At 25.7% G+C, this 20324-nt stretch overlaps 1 protein-coding gene and 2 non-coding genes across 4 annotated transcripts in view; 1 reads left to right on the top strand and 2 right to left on the bottom strand.

Annotated features, from left to right (window-relative positions):
* LOC145829501 (sodium channel and clathrin linker 1-like) overlaps window positions 1–14228 on the bottom strand; it is a 29793-nt gene extending 15565 nt beyond the window's left edge. Inside the window, exons 1-12 of one of the 2 annotated variants that reach the window (XM_082937317.1) lie at window positions 14123–14228; window positions 12977–13144; window positions 11299–11392; window positions 10950–11038; window positions 10604–10685; window positions 9490–9572; window positions 8924–8984; window positions 8646–8710; window positions 8391–8466; window positions 8034–8116; window positions 7871–7961; window positions 4841–5006 (exon numbers count right to left, since the gene is read on the bottom strand). In XM_082937317.1, the coding sequence (XP_082793443.1) occupies window positions 4841–5006; window positions 7871–7961; window positions 8034–8116; window positions 8391–8466; window positions 8646–8710; window positions 8924–8984; window positions 9490–9572; window positions 10604–10685; window positions 10950–11038; window positions 11299–11392; window positions 12977–13144; window positions 14123–14218 (1154 nt within the window). In that variant the 5' untranslated portion in view covers window positions 14219–14228. The remainder of the gene's footprint in view (window positions 1–4840; window positions 5007–7870; window positions 7962–8033; window positions 8117–8390; window positions 8467–8645; window positions 8711–8923; window positions 8985–9489; window positions 9573–10603; window positions 10686–10949; window positions 11039–11298; window positions 11393–12976; window positions 13145–14122) is intronic. The other variant, XM_082937318.1, reaches the window with a different exon arrangement.
* Trnaa-ugc (transfer RNA alanine (anticodon UGC)) lies at window positions 5841–5912 on the top strand. The gene has a single exon. It is a non-coding gene; the product is annotated as a tRNA-Ala (tRNA).
* On the bottom strand, window positions 7228–7299 carry Trnaa-ugc (transfer RNA alanine (anticodon UGC)). Its single transcript has one exon. It is a non-coding gene; the product is annotated as a tRNA-Ala (tRNA).
* Window positions 14229–20324: the final 6096 nt, after the last annotated feature.

Genomic DNA, 20324 nt, shown 5'->3' with positions numbered 1-20324 from the left:
CGTTCATATACGAGCGTCACGGTCTGACGGTGGAAGCGATGCTGACGGAGGACAGGTACTACCTCTACCGCAACACCGTGACGGGAGAAATTCACCTGAAAACCAAAAAATCCCCCACTCTGATGCACCGCATCACGCACAAACACGACAAGGAGGAACAGTTCGTCGCCAAGGTAAAAATTTTTTTAAATTTAAATTTTAAAGGATTTTTTTTTGTCAGCTGTGAAAATTGTTTGCTGGTTCAAGTTTAATATTTGGTTGTTTTGACAGCTTCTGAATGCATACTCTAACTTTTTTTTTTGAAATAACTGACTCTTCAAACACTGCATGCTTTCAAAATGACTTATACAAACACTACATGTATAAAATACATGAGCTAACAATCTATTATCACTTCACATGCTCAATTTTTTTTTTCAAAGCATTTTCATTGCCAAAATAATTGCACCCAAAACCTTATTACACAGTATTTTCCACAGCACTTGTTAAAAATGCTCATCATTGCATTAATGTAATTCGTTTAACTTTTTATAGATCAAGCAGAAAGGAGGGTTGGTAACGATAGACGCGAACGTACACAAAGGAGTAATGCTGGACGGAGTAGTGCACAAGAGAGTTGAATTTCATGACCACGGAAAGTGCAGGATTTCGTTCGTACACAATGAATGCGAGCTAATATTTCAGGTGCATTGGATTCAATTGCTAATTAGTATACTTCATTGAGTGTTTCCCTTTATTTTTGAGGCTTTAAATTATTGCGAAAATAACAGTATAATTGTAAAACAGTATTTTTTGTTGTTTAAACAACATTAAAACAACCTTAAACTGAAGGAAAAAGCCTACAAATTTTTAAAAAGTCAAGCATTTTGCAAAATAAATAATAAAATAATAAATAAAAATGTATTATGTACGACATCTTGTGTTTAAATAACATTTGAAACTCAAACTCAAAATTCAGCAATTCTGCTGCCTGGAGGAGAACATGCTGCTGGAAGAGCACGATCACGGCAGGTACAAGCTGATAACGCACCTGTGCAGGGGCGGGTTCGGGCAGGTGTGGAAGGCGTTCGACGTCGAGAAGGAGCACTTCTGCACGGTGAAGACGCCCAACGTGAGCGGGGCGGAAGGGAATAGGTTGCTGGAGTACGAGGCAGGAATGACGGGGGAACTCGATCACGACGGCGTTATAAAGGTTGGGACTTGTGAATGATTTTTATATCAACAGTAAGTTTTTTCGTCTTTATAACAAGTGTTTGGCAGATCATAGAACTTTTCGAGTCCAGCGGGAAAATGTATTTGGAAGATTTATATAGTGATATTTATTTATATGTTTCATATAACTTTTTTTGCCACTTTCTAAACATGATAGTTAAATTACATTTTCATTATATACTTCAACAAAATAATTTAATTGTTGTTAATTTTTTCATAGTGTAAGCATGCCTGCAAACAGCTCACTATTTTTTTCTGTACAACCAATTTCCTTTATCTTTCTAACTTGTGTTTTACAGATCATAGAACTGTTCGAGTCCAGCGGGAAAAAGTACCTTGCTATGGAGTTTTCTCCTTACGGCTGCTTCAGGTTCGACATTAAAAAGCACGGACCCATGACCGAAACAAGATGCATGCTCAACTTCAAGCAGGTAAATTTAAATTTGTGTTGTAAATATTTTAAAATTCTATTAAACTTGTTGACTAAACTAAGTAAGGAGTTGGTCTTAAAAAAAATCTTTTAACAATACAAAAGTTGTATGTTACTAAAAATAGTTGTTAGTATTAAATCTAACATTCGGACCAAAGGTTATGTGCAGAGTTATTTCTCACCACCCACTCTTTTATATAAAGTTCAAACAAGAAGTTATTAAAATCGCAAACTACCATCTTGAAAAAAACAAATGCATCATTAAACACAAAAGCTTAATTCTTAAACTCCACCAACAACATGATAAACTTAATAACGAGCAGTCTTTTAAAAACTAATTATTATTAACAGATATTCCTCTAAATATATTAAAAAGTCATTTGAAAGCTCTTTTTAGCACGACTTTTTGCCAAGTTTTTACATTAAAACCGAAATTTATGCGCATAGCGATTTACCCATCTTTTACGTAAAACTCAAACAAAAAGTATTAAAACGCATACTCCCAACAAAACAAAAAACATTACGTAGAAATTACTGATTTTTCCGAACAGATCTTCCTGGCAATGGAGTACATCCACTCGCAGGGGGTGGTGCATCGCGGGGTGAAACCCGAAAACTTCCTCATTTTCCCCAACAACACCGTGAAGATGATAGACTTCAAGCACGCGTGTCGCCTTGACGACGCCGAGGAACTGAAAAAAGTCGTGGGGATGGGAAAGTACCAGTGCCCGGAGATGGTTGCCATGCAGGTTTGCAGAATAATTGAACTTTAGCTCGTTTTATATCAACATTCATCTTACATTTATGGTTTTATACTTTTTTTTTCTTTTAATTTTTTTATTGTTAACAAAATGTTTAACCACAGGCGGTTTTTTCTTCATAAAAAATCTTCAATATATGTATTTAATCTTTATACTTGTTACAGATCTTTCATTCTTAACAATATATCAAAACACAATAAATTTCTTTAAGGTGGACAAAGATGACAGTTTTAGTTACAGCGAGGCTTGCGACATATGGGGCGTGGGTTTGTGCCTTTTCTACTGCTTGACTTCCTCCCTGCCCTACCAGTTCAACCCCAACCTGGCCAAGTTTGTCATATGAACAATTAGTTGCAAATTTATTCAACAAGATGGGCAAATTGTTAAGCACTATTTTGTTTATATTAAGATAGCGTATTTATACCACTTAAAACAGGGCGAAAAAAAAACTGTTATTGAACAAGCCATTTGTCGGATTATTGAATTATTAAAACTAATACAAAAATAAATAACGCTCTTAAACAATCAAAAAAAACTGACAGGTACAGAGAGGTGATGCAGAGCAAGCCGAGGTCGAACCTTCCGGAGTACCAGCAACTGTCGAAAGCGACCAGGGACATCATGCTCAAGTGCCTGAGGTACGATGGTGGCAGGAGGCCGACGGCTGGCGAGCTGGTTCAGTACGACTGGAGGCTCGCCATCGACACCATCATCAGGTGAAAATAATTTTAAATAACTAATCGACTTGGTTGCTTATAATTGTTAAAAAAAAACTTGAAAGCATTTGCTAGTTTGTCCTGGGTTTTGGCAAAATTGATGACTAGATGTTACAAATATTTAAGTCTCGTTTTATAAAATTAACGTTTTATACAAAAATGATTTTTGTTCTGACGTCTGTAATTTACTGATGTCCAGGTCATAAAAATACACACTTTCTGTAATTGGCAATATGATAATATATAGTGACAACGTTTATGTACATTATTTTAAACTTTGACTAAATTAACTTGGAACAAAGTCTTTAAAAACAAACTTTTTTAAGCATTGAATAAAACTGTTTCTCTGCTGATCTAAGCTTAAGGATAAACTTTCTACGATAATTAGTAAAAAAACATAATGATTTTCTACAACAAAGACAGTATACAAAATAATTTTTTAAATCCATCAAACAGAGACGGCCACAAGATGGGCAGCTCCTCTAACCTCGGCAGCTCCCACTCGTGGATGAAATTCAAAAACCAAGTCAAGGTGATAAATTCAACTTTATGAACTGTGTATATTTTGATCTACGTTTTTATTTTTTAATTTTTGGAGAAGGTGATAAACGTTGTAGTTTAATAAAACTACTTTTTGAATATATATAACTGATAAATGTTGGTGAAGGTGATAGACGTTGTAGTTTAATAAAACTACTTTTTGAATATATATAACTGATAAATGTTGGTGAAGGTGATAGACGTTGTAGTTTAATAAAACTACTTTTTGAATATATATAACTGATAAATGTTGGTGAAGGTGATAGACGTTGTAGTTTAATAAAACTACTTTTTGTATTTAATTCAAATATATTTACGAAGGTGATCAAGAGCAACGATGAGATGAGTGAACTGTTGGCGCATCACAAGAGAGTTGATGGTAGCAAAATTGACGTGATTTCGCAAGATAGTAGTAATGTAGTGGCGTAATAAAATGTTTCTTATAATTTGTTGTGTTTTGACTTGCAAGTTCCGTTTTCATAATTGTATTTTAAATTGATCATAAAATAGTTGATGGGAGTAAAAAGAATGTCGCTCTGTGAAAAAAACATTGGTAACGAAACTATTTTGTTCACTAAACTTTATTTGTGTTTTTATTTACAAGTTTTAATGTTTTTATGTGTTGATGGCTCTTCACAAAAAAGTTTTTTTAATACTTTTTAGTGTTACAAAATTATTTTTAACAAAATGAAGTTTTTAAGTTCAAGAAAACATAAGTAAAATAAGGTGCGAAGTTTTGACAATCTTTAATGGTTAATACTTAAAATAAATTACTTTAAATTTAAACTATTACTATTTTAATTTTAATTTTTAAAAAGCTTTCAGTATATAAAACTTTATCTAAAAGTTAAATGAAGCTTCAAATCCCCGTATTTTTGAATAGTTGATAGTTAAAGTAGTACTTGTACTCCTTTTTTTTCAAAAACTAATGTTTTTAAAACATAACTTTTTTGTTGCGAGTACACAACAAACTAACCAAATATTAGTATTTGTAAGAACACAACTAGTTATTCTGATAAAAATAAACATCAATGAATTTAATTCAAGTATAGAACTTAGAATCCTTCGGTTCAACTTGTATAAAAAACATTTTACGGCTTATAAATCAAACAAATTACTTTTTAAATGTACATTTACACGATTCTGGATTAAAAACTATATTTTAATCAAAAAAATCTAACTTGTCGAGTTCGTTCATGGTGTTTTCCTGCATGTCTATGGCGCAGTCTCTGGCGTTTTTCATATTTTCTAACTGCTCGTTCAAATTGTCCACTACGGCCTGATTGGTAACATTAGCCTGGTTGCTGAATCCAATATTGCTGTTTCTCCTTATTGAGCTGTCCACTCCTGTTGAAAAGTACTAGTATAAATTTAAAATAACTTTGTTAAAACTCTCTTTTTAATAATTTTCTGATTTCTTTTTCCTTTCTAGTATCTTAAACCAAAAGTAGTGCAAACATTGTCCAAAACAAACAAATAGTATGAAGTTTTACTATCTCATTGAGCTTTTCTATCTTTAAATAATTAATATTTAATATAATATTTAATCTAATTTAAACTTTTGTTTTTTGTTTGGTTTTATGTTTTTTTTTGAGTAACAAGTTTAAAAAAGAGGTATTAAATTTTCTTAACATAAACAAATAGTAGCAAAATGTTAGTTGAACAACTGAAAAATTACTTTTCTCGTAAAAACTTCGCAAGGTTTGGGAAACCGGACACGACATTACTTATGGTGTGTAGATTCTTTCCAAATAAATATTTTCCACTTAAACAGTCTTTGCAATATATTGCAATTTTTTTACAACTATTTTTGTTTTTGAAAAATACTTTATGAATAAATGCTTGGCAACGCGAAGCAAACATTTTTCGTTGAAATTATTTTTGATTCATTATATATCAAAAAGTAGCGTTTTTTTTTATTTTAATTAAGTGTGCAAACATTTACAAGTTAAAAAGTTTAAAATAGAGTAAGTTTATTTGTGATGATAGGTTCTAAGTATGTGCTATAAAAAAAATAATTAGAAATAACTTGAACGGAATTTAAATAGATATGCTTTAGAAGTGTTGTTTAAGCATCAGTAACTACTTAGTAAGTATTTGTATCCTATTAAGTACTTTCAAGTGGATACTTTCACTAATAGCTTCTTTTATATAAACTAAACAATATCTAGTATAATAAGCGGTAACGTAGCTTAGAGGTAGAGCGCAAGCTTTGCATGCTTGAAGCCCCGGGTTCGATCCCCAGCGTCTCCACGTTTTTGTATATTTATTTCAAAACTAGGGTTCTTACGTGTTAGCAATATACTGTAATTTTTATTCAAGAAAACAAAAATTTTTAAACAGTTTTAACTTGTTTTTTTTTAGCAGTATTAATCCGCATTATCAAAAAATAGCAGATTATTTTTGGTGGCTAATAGGATGCTTAAACCTTTAAATTTACAGCTATTTTTTTTAATTGAGCACATACCACAAAACTACCCTGTGCAAAATTTTAGATAACTAAAAGAAACTTTCACGTTGGCACCAGACAATTTTCTACACCCCAATGCAAACTGTATGAGATCTAAAAATGCGACCTTAAAGTTTTTAGCATTTTTTACATGTGACAAATATCACAAAAACACATTGTGCACAATTTAAGACGATTAAAAGAAATTTTTATGGAGGCACTTCTTGATTTTTTGAAAAAAAACTGGAAATTTAAAAAAATACAAAAAGAGACAAAACTTACATAAATTAGATAAGTGCCTCAATAAAACTTATTTGGATCGTTTTAAATTGTGCACAATGTGCTTTTGTGCTAATTACCAAGTGTAAAACAATTTCAAGCTGAAAACTCAAAGGTCGCCGTTTTTATTAGCTTCTATTGTGTTTATTGTTTACTGTTAATTTAGCACGACCGAGTTAAATATTTATAACATTTTTTTACTGCGTTTAATGCAGTTTTAAATTAATAAAAACAGAATTTTAATTGAATTTAAAGTTAAGATATTTGCATATTAAGTAAACAGTTGTACAATTTTGTTTTATTTTTTTTTATATTACGTCACTACATAAGTTGTACTTAGTATGAAAACAGAAATAAAATTGCTGCTACGTAGAAAGTTCAATAAAATTAATAGCATTATCTATAGAAATCCTATCAAATTACGTATTTATAAACACATTTAAAATAAATGCACAAATTTTCTTTTAGTTAGTAAAATAAAGTTATAGATAAAAAACACTATTAATATTTTTAAAAAGAATAGAGTAAGTAATACAATTTAATTATTTAAGTACTATTATAGGAAGGTTTTTAAACGTTATATACCATTTGCAACTTAAACAAAATATAAAACAAAATGAGTAATTTGTTAACGATAAGTTGCAAATGGTATATAAAAAAATTTATCATTTAACTTTTATAAATCTTTATGTAATATTACTACAGTTTTTTGTTATAAAACAAACTGTTTTGCCTTAAATATTTTCATGTGTATTGTTTAATCTTAATGAAACTATACAAAATAAGTTTGAAACATTGTTTCCTAAAAATAAAAAATAAATTATTGTTAACATAAAAGCGTGGAGACGCCGGGGTTCGAACCCGGGGCCTCAAACATGCAAAGCTTGCGCTCTACCACTGAGCTACGTCCCCACTTGTTAGATTAAATGTTATTCGCTTTATAAACAAGAATTTACTAGTGAAAGTTTCCACTTGAAAGTGCTTTACAATGTTTAAAACATTCAGGTAACAGTAAACAATTCACTTGATTATAGTTTGAATTATCTAATTTATACCAAAATAATACGATGGTTAAAAAAATTAATTTGTTCAAAACTAATTTTCAATTTAATACTATAATATTCTTAATCAACAAAATTTTTTTTATAAGTTAAAAAAAAAAATTCAAAACATTTTTTATTTTGTACTTTCATTTCTGAACCAAATAACTGTTCTAATTTATTTATGTATTTAACATAACCTTGTTAAAAGCTCTTGATACATAAACAATAATACCTTTACACTGGTAGCTTAAGTATATACATTCAACATTAAGCTTTTAGTCTAAATCAAATAATTATAGCTCTAAACTTAATGTTCATAGAAGCAATATTTGAAATGAGCTATTTTTACTGCAAAATTGTTTTTTAATACACGATTACTTTAGAGATCAAACACAGTTGTAAAATAATAAATATCAAATAAGCTTATGCTTAATACCAACCATTTGTAGTGGTTGAATGTATGACTTGGTAAGTTTGATCCACCAAGTTCCTTATTTCGCTCAAAACCGAACTGTTTTCCTTTCTTACACTCTAAAACAAAAGAAATAATAACAGATTTTAATTGGAAGTTTTGTATATCTTATGTGTAATTATACAACTTACTTGAGACGCAGTTTGGAAATTAACACATTTGTTTTCAATGTGTGGTATTTTACTATTAACCTTGTGCATTTCTTCTTTGTATTCTGTTAAGTAATAAAGTGTATTTTATCACTTATTGAATCACAGAATACTTTTTAAAAACACTGTTTAAAACTTGAACCTTGATGTATCAATGTAAGGCAGTTAATACATTTGGAAACTACTTTGTTTTAAATTAAGTACATACCTAATACAAGAATGTTGTAATATTTAAATACTAGCAAACTGCACTTTATATTCATCAATATTTTAAGTTGAATTAAAATTTAAAACTTTTAAACTTAAATAACTTCTCTGCAAATAAACAAAATATCTTACCAGATGTAAGCAGGTTTAAGTCGATAGCACAATTTTCCAATTCTTTCACTAACTCTATATTTTCCTTTTCCAAGTCCTTTAACGTTTTTTATTTAGAATTATATATGATGGTTTTAAGTTTAATATAAGAGTGAATCACCACAAAAACACTATTTCATATGAATTACTTATTTCATATTGTTTTATTGTACTTTGTAATTAAAAGTTTAACTTAAAGTTTTAAAACTTTGTAACAAGTTATTTTAGTTAGCTTACTTCAACTTCATTGTTGTAATTTATTTGTTTTTCGTTGAGACGTTCAAACAACTTTTTAGTTTCCACTGCAAAACAAAACATTCATACTAACAAAAAATAAATTATTCAGAACTTTTTGAATAGTTTGAAATACAAAACTAAGCTCTATATTATCTTTTTTGAAAAGTCGTATTTATATTATAGATCAAAAAATAAATTTATGTAAAGTTTATTAAAGTAAAAATACATACAATTCACATACTGATGAATACAAATATTTTTAGTACAAATGACATTACCGTCAATATCTTTATTCTGTTTGAGATCTGAATATTCCTTTTCGTTTTCTTGTGGAAAACTCTGAAATATTAAACTATTTGTAAACATTATGTACAATGTGTTTGTTAAACTAAACTTAATTTTTACTAATAAAGTTTTAAATATTTATAATATTTTTATTGAAAGCTGTAAAACGTACAAAAACTATTAAATAAAAATTTATGAATGGTTAAAAAACTAGATAACTTACTTTAGAGTTACTAGTTTACTTTGTGATTTTCAAGAAAACCTTTTTTATAGTGTTTGTTGTAACTTATTGTTAATAACATAGTTTATTAAGTTTAGACTATATAAAAGCATAGTATAAAAGTTTAGTAATAAAGTCAGACCTAAAATATTATAAAGTTGATTTAATTAAAAAACAATAGCATTACCAACAATCTTTTTTTTAATTACTGCTATACTATAATTATTACTGCCTATTTTTCAATCTTAATTACAACTGAGAAATGACAGCTAGACATTAATGATAACAAACATATGTTTAAAAAATATTTCATAAAACGTTTCAATTGTAAAAACTTACAAAACATTTCTTTCTAATCTCAATATTTCTTTGGTTGAGTTTGGTGACCTTCCTTGTTAAAATTTTTAACTGACTTTCATGATCTGTGATAAAACAACTGTTCAGTTGAAACAAAAAGTATGATACTCAGTTAGTATTGCACTGCACACAAAGTTCTAATTTAAAAATCAATAAATAACAAACAACAATTTATACTTTGAGTTTATTAATACACATTAATACAATTTACTAGTATAAAAAAAGTTTAGTCCATTATGATTTATAGAGTTTATCAATGTGAACATTGCATTGTACAAAAAATATTGTTAATATTAAGACCTAGTACAACATTTTTTTTACAAAAAATACAATTGGGTCTTCTTATAAGAAAGCTTAAAGTATAAACTACATACTATTAATAATAGAATTAAAAAATAATAATTTAACTTTTGAGATACTTTAGGTTTAGTAAAAAGTTTCTTATACAAACAAATAGACTGCAACTTTTTCAAAGTCAATTTTCTGGAGAACAATTTATAAATTCACTAAAAATCTATCTTATACTTCATTTTTTGAGCAATCTCAAACTTTCAGGAAACATTCCTTTTATAGTTTAAACGACTTTCAATGTCCGGATTTTGAAAACATAAAAAAAATTATAAAAAAAAACAAAAGAAATGTTATTTTTTAATAAAATTTTATTTTTCAGAAAAAAAAATCCGCATTAAAAAAACAAGAGTAAATATTAGTAATGGGCTTAGTGTAAAAATTTGAAGAAGATTCGTTATAAAATAAAGGTTTTTGTTAAAATGCTGTACAGTTAGTTATGTTCATATTTAAAATTAAATCAAAAAAATAATAAAATAATATAGTAATAAATAATTCTAAAGAAAAATATACTGTTAGTTAAAAAGTGTTTTTTTTTTGTGTTTTTAGTTTGCTTTTTCTACAAGGAACCTATTAAGTTTGCAGGCTTTGATTGCTTATAACTCAAAAGTTACATTAAGTTTTCTTAAGCGGTTACAAACATCTGAAACCTAAAATAAAGCTCTACAAAATAGTATCAATTTGTAAAATCAAGGTGGAGCCCTCTACTTTATTTCCAACAGGTTGCTAATAGCAGTTTAATATTTACCTTTTTGCAGTACTTCATTAAGATGATCGTTTACTAATTTCTTGAGGATTTTCATAAAGTCCTCACATGTGGATTCACAAACCTGTGTAAATAACTTTTTTTATATAAAATTAACTGGTATCTAAAATATATATATATAAAGCAAAACTAGTTTGAAAACAACATAATCCTTTAACATTTTTACACGTGTACCAACTAAATTAGCATTTATAATTTTAAGTCAATATTAGGAAACGTTTTATTAACAAAAAACATTTAGCATTTAGTAACTTAAAATTAAACATTTTTTCAAATGCAGGTGATAAATTTAAATTATCAATTTACTATTTTAGCTTATAAAACTTACTGCAGAATTTTTAGCATGGACATTTGTTTTCTGGTGGAGACCAGTAATGTTTTCCTGTACACTTTTCAGCTTTTCAACTAGTTCTTTTGCTTTAATAAGTATAAAACTTAATGATCAATATTTTTGTTTAATTTAATTTTAAATTTGATCAAAACTAACTATAGAACACTTTAACAAAACCTTTACCGTGGTAAAGAAAAAAGTATTGACATAAGAAGTAACAAATCTCCTAACTTTGATGTATAAAATCAGATTTGTAAATGTAAATAAAACATGAAAACAGCTAAATAACATTTTTTTAAATAGACTTTTTATCTTATTTTATTTTTATTGTAAAATCAACACTAACCTTCAAAGTTGTCATTTTGCTGCATACAATTCATTTGAATGTCTACATTTGATTTGAGTTCAGCAAATAAAGTCTCATTTTCAGTGACCAACTCCTGTTGTGTTATTAAATTTATTTTAAGTGTTATAATGACTGAGCTTATGAAATAATAGAAGAAACAGGATAATTTTGAACAGCATTTGTAGAAATCTCTTTAAAAAAATAATAAATTATGACATACCGAACAAACAAATATAAACTTATTAATGTTTTTATTCACTTTAATGTGATTTTTGTTACAGATTAAATTTTAATTTAGCAATTCAATGTTTCTAATCGACTAAGAACAGCAAACTAATTAAGTTACAGAACAAGTTATCTAAAAATAACTGAGCTTATGAACTAATACAAGAAACAGAATAATTTTGATTAAGACTATAGTAAACTCTTAAAAAAAAACTAAGAAGTTATTACAATTTGGGCATACTAACTAAAACTTATTAACATTTTTATATATATGACCATATTTTCTTTTTAAACTGCACGTTGAACTTTACCTAAAGTCAATTAACAACAAAAATTACTTTAACTATTTTACAAGCTGTTTAGTATGACAAATATTTGTAAAAATAACAAAATTTAATTACTTCTATTTATTAATACAAAAATTGAAAAGAGCAGATTTTAAATTTAAAATTAATTAAAGCTGTACAGGTGACAGACTGCAAAAGTAAAACAAAATAAAAAGTATACTCCAATAAAAATATATCAAACTGATAACTCTACTCTTTCTAGAATTTTCAATGTAAAGTTTATAACAATTTTGAAATAAATATAAGGATATTATAGGGATGATAACAATAAGTTTGGGCATACATAGTAAAACATATTATTATTTTTATTTATTCGACCATGTTTTTTTTCATAATGTCAATTAACAACAAAAAGGTAATTGAACTACTTTACAAGTTGTTAAGTATGACAAGTTGTAACAATAACAAAATTTAAATACTTCTATTTATTTCTAATATAAAAATTTACAAGGGCAATTTATAAATTTAAAATTAATTAAAACTGTATAGATAACAGACTGCAAAAGAAAAATTAAACAAATAACAAACAAAAATATAGTTTATTAAAGAATTATATTAAACTGATATTTCTACTTTTTCTAACATTTTCAGTATAATGTTTATAATAATTTAACAAATAAAGTTAAGGATATTTTAGGGATGATAACAATAAGCGTAATAAAATGTTGAAAGGTAACAAATATCACATAAATAATATTTAATAGCACCAAAACAAAAGTTACCAATTTACTATTTTATATGTTTAAAAAGTATTGAAATCATGAAAAAAAAATTAAAACTGTTAACATAGAAATATCAAATTATGATGATAAAAAACATTGACTATTGTGCATTTTGAGATAACAAAAACTATCAAAATAAATCAATAACCTTTTTTAAACTAAAACAGATTACATTGGTAAACTACTCAGCAATTTTTTTTGTAGGTTAAAATTAACAAAGCAAAAAAAAATACTTAAATTATATACATAAATTCTAAAAGTTAGTAAAAAACACTGAATCATATTTAGAAAAATTTACTAAAGGTATGGGACATACTAAAGATACTTAAATTTATTTATTTCCAAACTCTTAACAAAACATAGCTAACAAAACTTAAAACTTACTCCAATTTTACTTTCATACAAATTGACTTTTTCAGATAAGTTGTGGTTGGTGTTTGTTAAATTTTTTATTTGTTCATCGTACTGCTTGACAAATGGATACAATATTTCCAAATTTTGCTGCCACAGAGGCACATTTTCTTTTGACTGCTCTTCTCCAGTATGCCCCTCCTAAAATAAATTTTTAACGAAATGTTAATAAAGTTATTGGGTCTCACAAAAATTACCTTATAGTGTTTATTTCAATCTTTCATGAATTGGTCAATACCGTTTTTTTTTTAATTTATTAGTTGATTCCACTAAGGCCTTAATACACAAAAAAAATTTGAATAAAACAGTTTAGTTAAAAATGAAAACCAATTTTTTAATGAAGCAAACAAAACTACAATAAGTATTTTATAACTATCTTTTTTTACTTTTATCAACTGTAAAGGCATCTAATTGTACTTAATACAAAATAAAATTTGAGAGTGCTACAAACAAATTATTGAACTACATTTATAAGGAATTTATTTAATATTTCTTAAATATTTTTTTATTTACTTAAACCACATTATTAACCTATCAAAAAATATTTAGTTACATTTCTTAAAATTTTCCTTAAACAAATTAAACAAGACTACTATTATAATCATAATTAATGCTAAAGCAACTCAGACTGAAGAAAGGGTTAGTCATGTATTAAAAGAGCCAATAATTCAAAAAAAACAATAGTAAAATATAAAATTTTATTTTTAAATTTGGAAATAATATATGGAAAATCAAACAAATTAATTGCAAAAGGTACAGAAAAAATAGTTTCTTTTCAATCAAAATATTAACAACTAAAATAAGAATGTTGTGCTACTAAAAATGTTGTTTTTTGTACACCTGGTCCCAGGACCAAACATTTTGAAAGTTTTTTTTGTTATTTAATAATCAGTATATAAATAAGTATACTATGTTGTATTACATACAAAAAAAGTTCAGCTATTAAAGAATGAAATGAGCACATACGCATACCTTGTAACTATAGGGTTTCAAAACAACAAAGCACAATTTAAAGTAATATATTTATGTTTACTTTTACTATTATGTATTTTTACACCTAAGAAAAAATCTGATATAATAAAAATTTCTAATATAAAAAAAATTTTGAAATATTCATACCTTGTTGGGTTGCAAGTTCAATCTACCCAGCATTTCTTGAACGGCATTTTGTTTGAAACCAGCTTCATGATCCCCGAACTCGCCACTTGTTATCATGATTGTACAACTTTCTGTGCAAGTTTTTCTTTGTATTTAAAAGTATCAGTTTAAAAATTAGTAATTTTCTGTGTTTGTTAAGTGAAAAGTAGGTATTAAAAAATAGTTTTTTATTGCTTACGAGTGTTTATATCATTGAAGAGTTGGATTACTTACTGAAACAACCTATTTAAATTTCCCATAGACTTTTAGCAAAAAAAATCATGAAGAAAATATTTAGCTTTATTATTTTTTTATTGAAAATGATAAACAAACCAAAGCTTAAAAACTTGGGCAAAGGACCTCGATGTATAAAGAGACCTTTTGGTCATTGAGCTATACACCACTTTATAACTTTTAATTTTTTGAGCTATATAAAACTTTTTTAACATTTTAAACTTAAACTTTTACAAAAACATAAACAAACAAAAAACATTTTATACCTTTTAATTTAAAAAAACTTAATAATAATAAAAAAATTTCAAATAGTAAGATAGATAGATTTCCAGTAATTTTTGCATTACCCAAAAAAAATATTAGCTTTAAACTTTTGTATTGGAAATCTTGTACAAAATTTACTGTATCTCAAAAACTATTTGACATAATCCTATTCTGTAAAAACATTTTTACAGTTTATAGATCAATATCTTTAAAAACAGCCTACTAATAATATTAAATAAAAACTTAGAGGTAAAAATAGAGTGACCAGGTTTTTTTTAAGAAATTTATTCATGGTTTTCTGATTTTCTTTTGAGTTAAAAAAATTTAAGTATTTTTTTCCTTTTTTAGTAAAAAAACTAAATATAAAAAGTTTTTTTGATAGTGTAAAACTACTTTATAGATATTTTTATGCTATTTTATTAATTTATTTAATAACTTATAATAAAAAATATTCTTAACACTAAGTGAACTTATAACGTTATATAATAGCTATTTCTTATCTCATTTAAATTTAACTTTTTTACATGTAAAAATTGTTCATAACTCAAGGTTTTTTAAAGATAATTTATCAAGAAATAAAAAATGTAGAGTTTTAAGACCTAACTTTAAAATTCCAAGTTATTCCAGGATTTTCAAGTATTCTAGCATAAATGGAGTAACCTTTTTGGTGGACCCTAATAATGAGCTTTTTCTTTTTTTTTTTTTTGAACCCCCATTTTATAATTTAAAGCTTTTTCGAATCCATGGTTTTAAATGACTATTTATTTAACAATTTTTTTAATACAAAGTTAAAAATTAACTAAATATTATAATATTCTAAGTAAAACATTTTTATCGATATAAAATACTGTAAGTATAAAGCTGTAATATTGATTAAAAAGTTATTTTTTAATAAGTTTTACTTATTAAAGTTTTTTTAACATAAATTGTATAGACTTCTGATCAAATTATTAAAACTATTAAAGTTCATATATTTACTATTAAAGATTTCATAGTTTTTAAATTAAAAGTAGTGTTTTTTTGTATTTGTGCGGACTATGGGTTTTGATCTTGCAATTCAACTCCAGAGTGTTTTCAATAAGGACCACTACTTCATCAGGCCACATCTTGGTAATTATGGTATCAAAATAATGATTAATTTTTAGATAAATAAATACTTAAGTATTTTCAAAGCTACTGTACATATTGTATGTGTAAATTTAAAAACGATTCTTTGGAAAATTTAAAACAACTTTGAAGATTAAAAATTTTTACCTTATTCTTTGATCTTTGTAGACCTTTATAAAATAATATTAAGAAAATAATAAAGCATAAGTCATGGAAAACCCTCTGAGGTTGATCAAATTTTGTTTTTGTTGTTAGCTACGTTGATACACATACATATTGTAATGAGAGTTTATATATATATATTATTAATAACTTTATTCTACAATATTCAAAGCTAAATTGAATTTTTTAAGTATTAAGGTCATAAGAAGAACCTAACTACATAGTTGTTTTTTCACTGAACAAAATCAGACTGATCGGACATATGTTTTTTATTTTAAGGTTACGTTCAGATAGTTGTGAAATTTCCAATACATTAGTTAGAACAATATAAAGCAAATATATACTAGATTGTACATTTAACAACAGGTCTGCAAGAATTTATAAAGATTTGTTTGCGTTAGAGTACTTTACCTTATTTTTTCCAGCCTAGTTTTGTCCAGTAAAAAAAAACAACTATACTCTAATTAACTGTAACTACTCTGATAAGATACCTATACAAAAACTTAAAAAAAACTATATTTAATATATACTACTGCTGCTCAAAGAACCAAAATCATAACTTATGTATCAATAAAATAAAACAGGTTTAACTTTGTAACTTACAGAAGCAAAAATAGTAAAACATTTTAGAACTTTTTAAGCTTTTATTTATTAAAAAAAAAACAACAAAAAAGCGCTTAAAACATTTGGTTTTAGGACCTGGTGGACAAAAAAAAATTGGTTATTGAGTTTTACACTACTTGGATACCTTTTAATGTTTTGTCCAAGATACTCTATTTCTATAAAACTCACTTGGTTGAAATACCATTTATAAACAAAACTTATCTTACTTTAGGTAGTAATAAAATTTGGTAAACTTTTACCAAATATCAGAATTAGACATCTTTAAACTAAAAAACATGAAAGATTTTTGTTCAGCATTGTTTAAATTGCTTTGTTTGTACAATTTTGTTTGTACAATTGTTTCCTATTACAATGCTCAACATGAATTTTCAAGCATTTAGTTTGTTTGAACAGCGCCACCATTGTTAAAGCGTCTGAAGTTACTACACACTTTTGAAAAAGTCCGCATTCAAAATGAAGTTAAACTATATATATCTTGATAAAACAAGTACTATATAAAGTTTTCTGTCTTAGTCATTATAACCCAAAACGTACAATTTAAATTTAAAAAAAAGCTTAATTACTATTGATTATAGTAATTTCTAAGTTACATTAATTCATGTGTTTTATAAAAAAAAAATTTAATCAAATACATTTCTTATTATATTTTTTTAGTTTAACTCATATGTATTTTTTATGGACTTTAATAAAAAATCGTATGTTTTTAAAATAATTAGTTTGAAAAGTTTTCATAAAGTTTATATTATAATTTAAATAAATGTTTAAGAAAACTTATGAGCATATTACCCTAAGAACTATTTTTTTACAAAAAAAAAGTTTGAACCTTAAATAAAAAAAGTTATTTAAGAAATAGTTTAGGAAAGTCAAAAAGTTAACGAAACTAGTGTTAGTATTGAACTTAAAAGTTAACTGAACAAGCAAGTATCTTTAAATAGCTACAGCTAGTATTTACTTAGTAGGACTCCTTAGTAGGTGTGGGAGTTACTATACTATCAATTAGCCGCTTTCCCCCTAAACACAACCATCTTAACATTTTTTTAACGTTCACTATTATATATTTAAAAAACGTAAAAATAATAAAATAATATAAACTAATCAATTTAAATAGTTTTTGAATCAAGTTTATCTTGTTTTAAGTCATGCTTCTTTTAATTGATCATTTTTAGTATTAAGATTTTTTACATACTGAGTATTTGTTTATCTAATTTTGTTATGTAGCTTATGTTATGTTTATCTATCTTATTCTAATGTTAAACAATAATTTACATTGGTGGAAAAATTACCCAAGTAAATTTCAAATAAGAATTTTGATACTATCAGAAATATAGTTTATATATATTCTTAAAAAACAAGGGTTTTGTGTTAGATCAAAAAAATAAATAAACATTCTTCAAATTATGAACTTTATATCATACGAAATATTGAGCAGACACTAACTTTTGTGTAAAATTTATTATTACGAATAAGAATTGGTAAGCTATAACAAAGCATACACAATTTAACACAAAATCACAAAAATATTGTTTACAACTTTACAACCAATTTTATTATGCAATGCACCATAAAATGTCAACGCTAAAATATTTTGGTTAAAGGATCTAGTGAATAGAAAGACCTTTTGATTATCAAGCTACATACAAACTATTCAAGTTTTAGTTTATTAATTTCGTGTAATAAAATAAAATATAATTAAATGAACAATATTAAAAAAATAAATAAACATTATAAGAAGAAAAACACACTTTAAATAAGAAACAAAACACAATAAAACATTTTATTCAATTTAACTTATCTTAAAGATAAAAATAAGAATAGTTCTAAACAATGAATAAATAGTATAAAACGTGTAAAATATTTTTGCCTAGAGCAATTGCTTAAGCATATTGACTTGTTATAAACTGTTTATAAATGTAAACATATTGCTATATGCATACATATAGATTTATAAATGATAAGGTAAACCAAGTGAGCAAAAAGCAAAAAATTACACTTAAGTCATTTACGATACAACCTTTTATAAGAAAAAATTTGTAAAATTTAAAATATTATTGGATAAAATACTGTAGACTTTTATAATAATATATAACTTAAAATAAGAGGTTAAATAAAAAAAAAATTTAAACATAATTTTTTTCATTTATTAGCTCAATCTGACATTTGAACACAACTTTCATTTAAAACTACTAATACTTATAAGAAAGTTTTGTTTTGGTACATATATCTTATTAAAAAACTCATAAACAAATCACTTATAACAAAAGTTCGAAGGTTTCATTAATAGTTTTTTTTTTAACACATCATCAGAATAAAAATGTAAAAAACTTATAAATTTATAGTTAAGGATAAGATTATTAAATATCTAACTGAAAATAGTTACGTCACAAAGAGTCAAATGTAAAAATCTGTAGAAAAGTTTTATTTAGAATTAAGTTAGACTAAAAAATAAGTTGAAAAAAAGAAAAGATTTAGGGTTTATAAATTTTACTTTAAACTTTATTGAAAAACACAACATTACAAAAAGCGACAACAATAAAAAAACTAAAATACGCTATTTATTTATACTCAGAAGTAGAACAACGATAGAAATCTCGTTCCATACAAATTTTCGGCTGTTGAGTTCTATTAAACATTAATTTTATAACTGAGAGATGGTAAGAGTTAGATAGATTTTCGAATCTACTATCCAGTCCAGGTTGTCCAAGCACAATTAAGATTGTTGAGGAGGTGTTCATGAACGGAACATTGTTCACCTTTGGCTTTATGTCGCTATTTCAAAACAATTTTTTCAGCTTTTTTAAGCTTTTTCGAATCATGCTTTTCTTGCCTGACATGAAAACGTTGAGATGAACGACCAACGTAGTTACTTTGGCAATAAAAAATAAAAGTTTGTGCAACATTACTTAATTCATGGGTAAGTGAGGTTTTAGTTAATAAATCTTTCGATTAACTATTAAGAGTAAATTAAATTTTTAATAGATTTTATAACAACTTTTTAAGAAAAAATCTATGAATAATAAATAAGTTACAAATATAATAACAACAAAATTAAACTCATATACTAATACTGCTAAGTAAAGTATTTTTACTTTAAATAAAAATATTCTTTTTAAAAATTAATAAACTAATACATAAGAATGGAGACGAATGAAACTACAATTTAAACTTCATGTTATATAATTATTTATTTTTTGTTTCTTAATTTTAGTTATCTAGTTAGTTTTTTTAAATAAAGAAATAATGTATTACACTTACAGTAAAAAATTCAAATTTGACTAGGAATCTTTTTTTGCAACTCTGGTAACTTTTATTGACTATTTGATGTTAGCTATTCAAAAATACTAGTAATCAAGGAATTGAGGGAAAATGTAAAGTTTAATTATTAAGCAATCAACAAAAACCAGCTATTTTTAATTCAATTGATTAATGAAATAAAAACTTTGGTATCTCACTATAATTTATACTTTGAACTGCATAATGAGTGTAATTCTTTATTTTAAAAAACTTCAACAACTGATAATAAGTTTTAAGTTCTGAAGTAACTTTTGACTCTAAATTTTGCCAGAGTTTTATCAATTATCAATTTTTATAAATTATCTAAGTGATCAATTATCTAAACTATCAATTATCTTAATTAAAAATTTATAGTAATAAATTAATAACCATATCACCTTTAAATTATATATAAAATTAAATAGGAAATCACACTATTATCATTGTTTAATTAGTATATAATTAATAATTTTTTATATAATAAATTGCTGTTTTATCCTTAAAATGTTAAGAATTAAAACCT

Source organism: Thalia democratica, chromosome 2, assembly GCF_965202585.1.
Source record: "Thalia democratica chromosome 2, ktThaDemo2.hap1.1, whole genome shotgun sequence".
Taxonomy (NCBI): domain Eukaryota; kingdom Metazoa; phylum Chordata; class Thaliacea; order Salpida; family Salpidae; genus Thalia; species Thalia democratica.
This window is presented reverse-complemented; position numbering and strand designations above follow the sequence as displayed.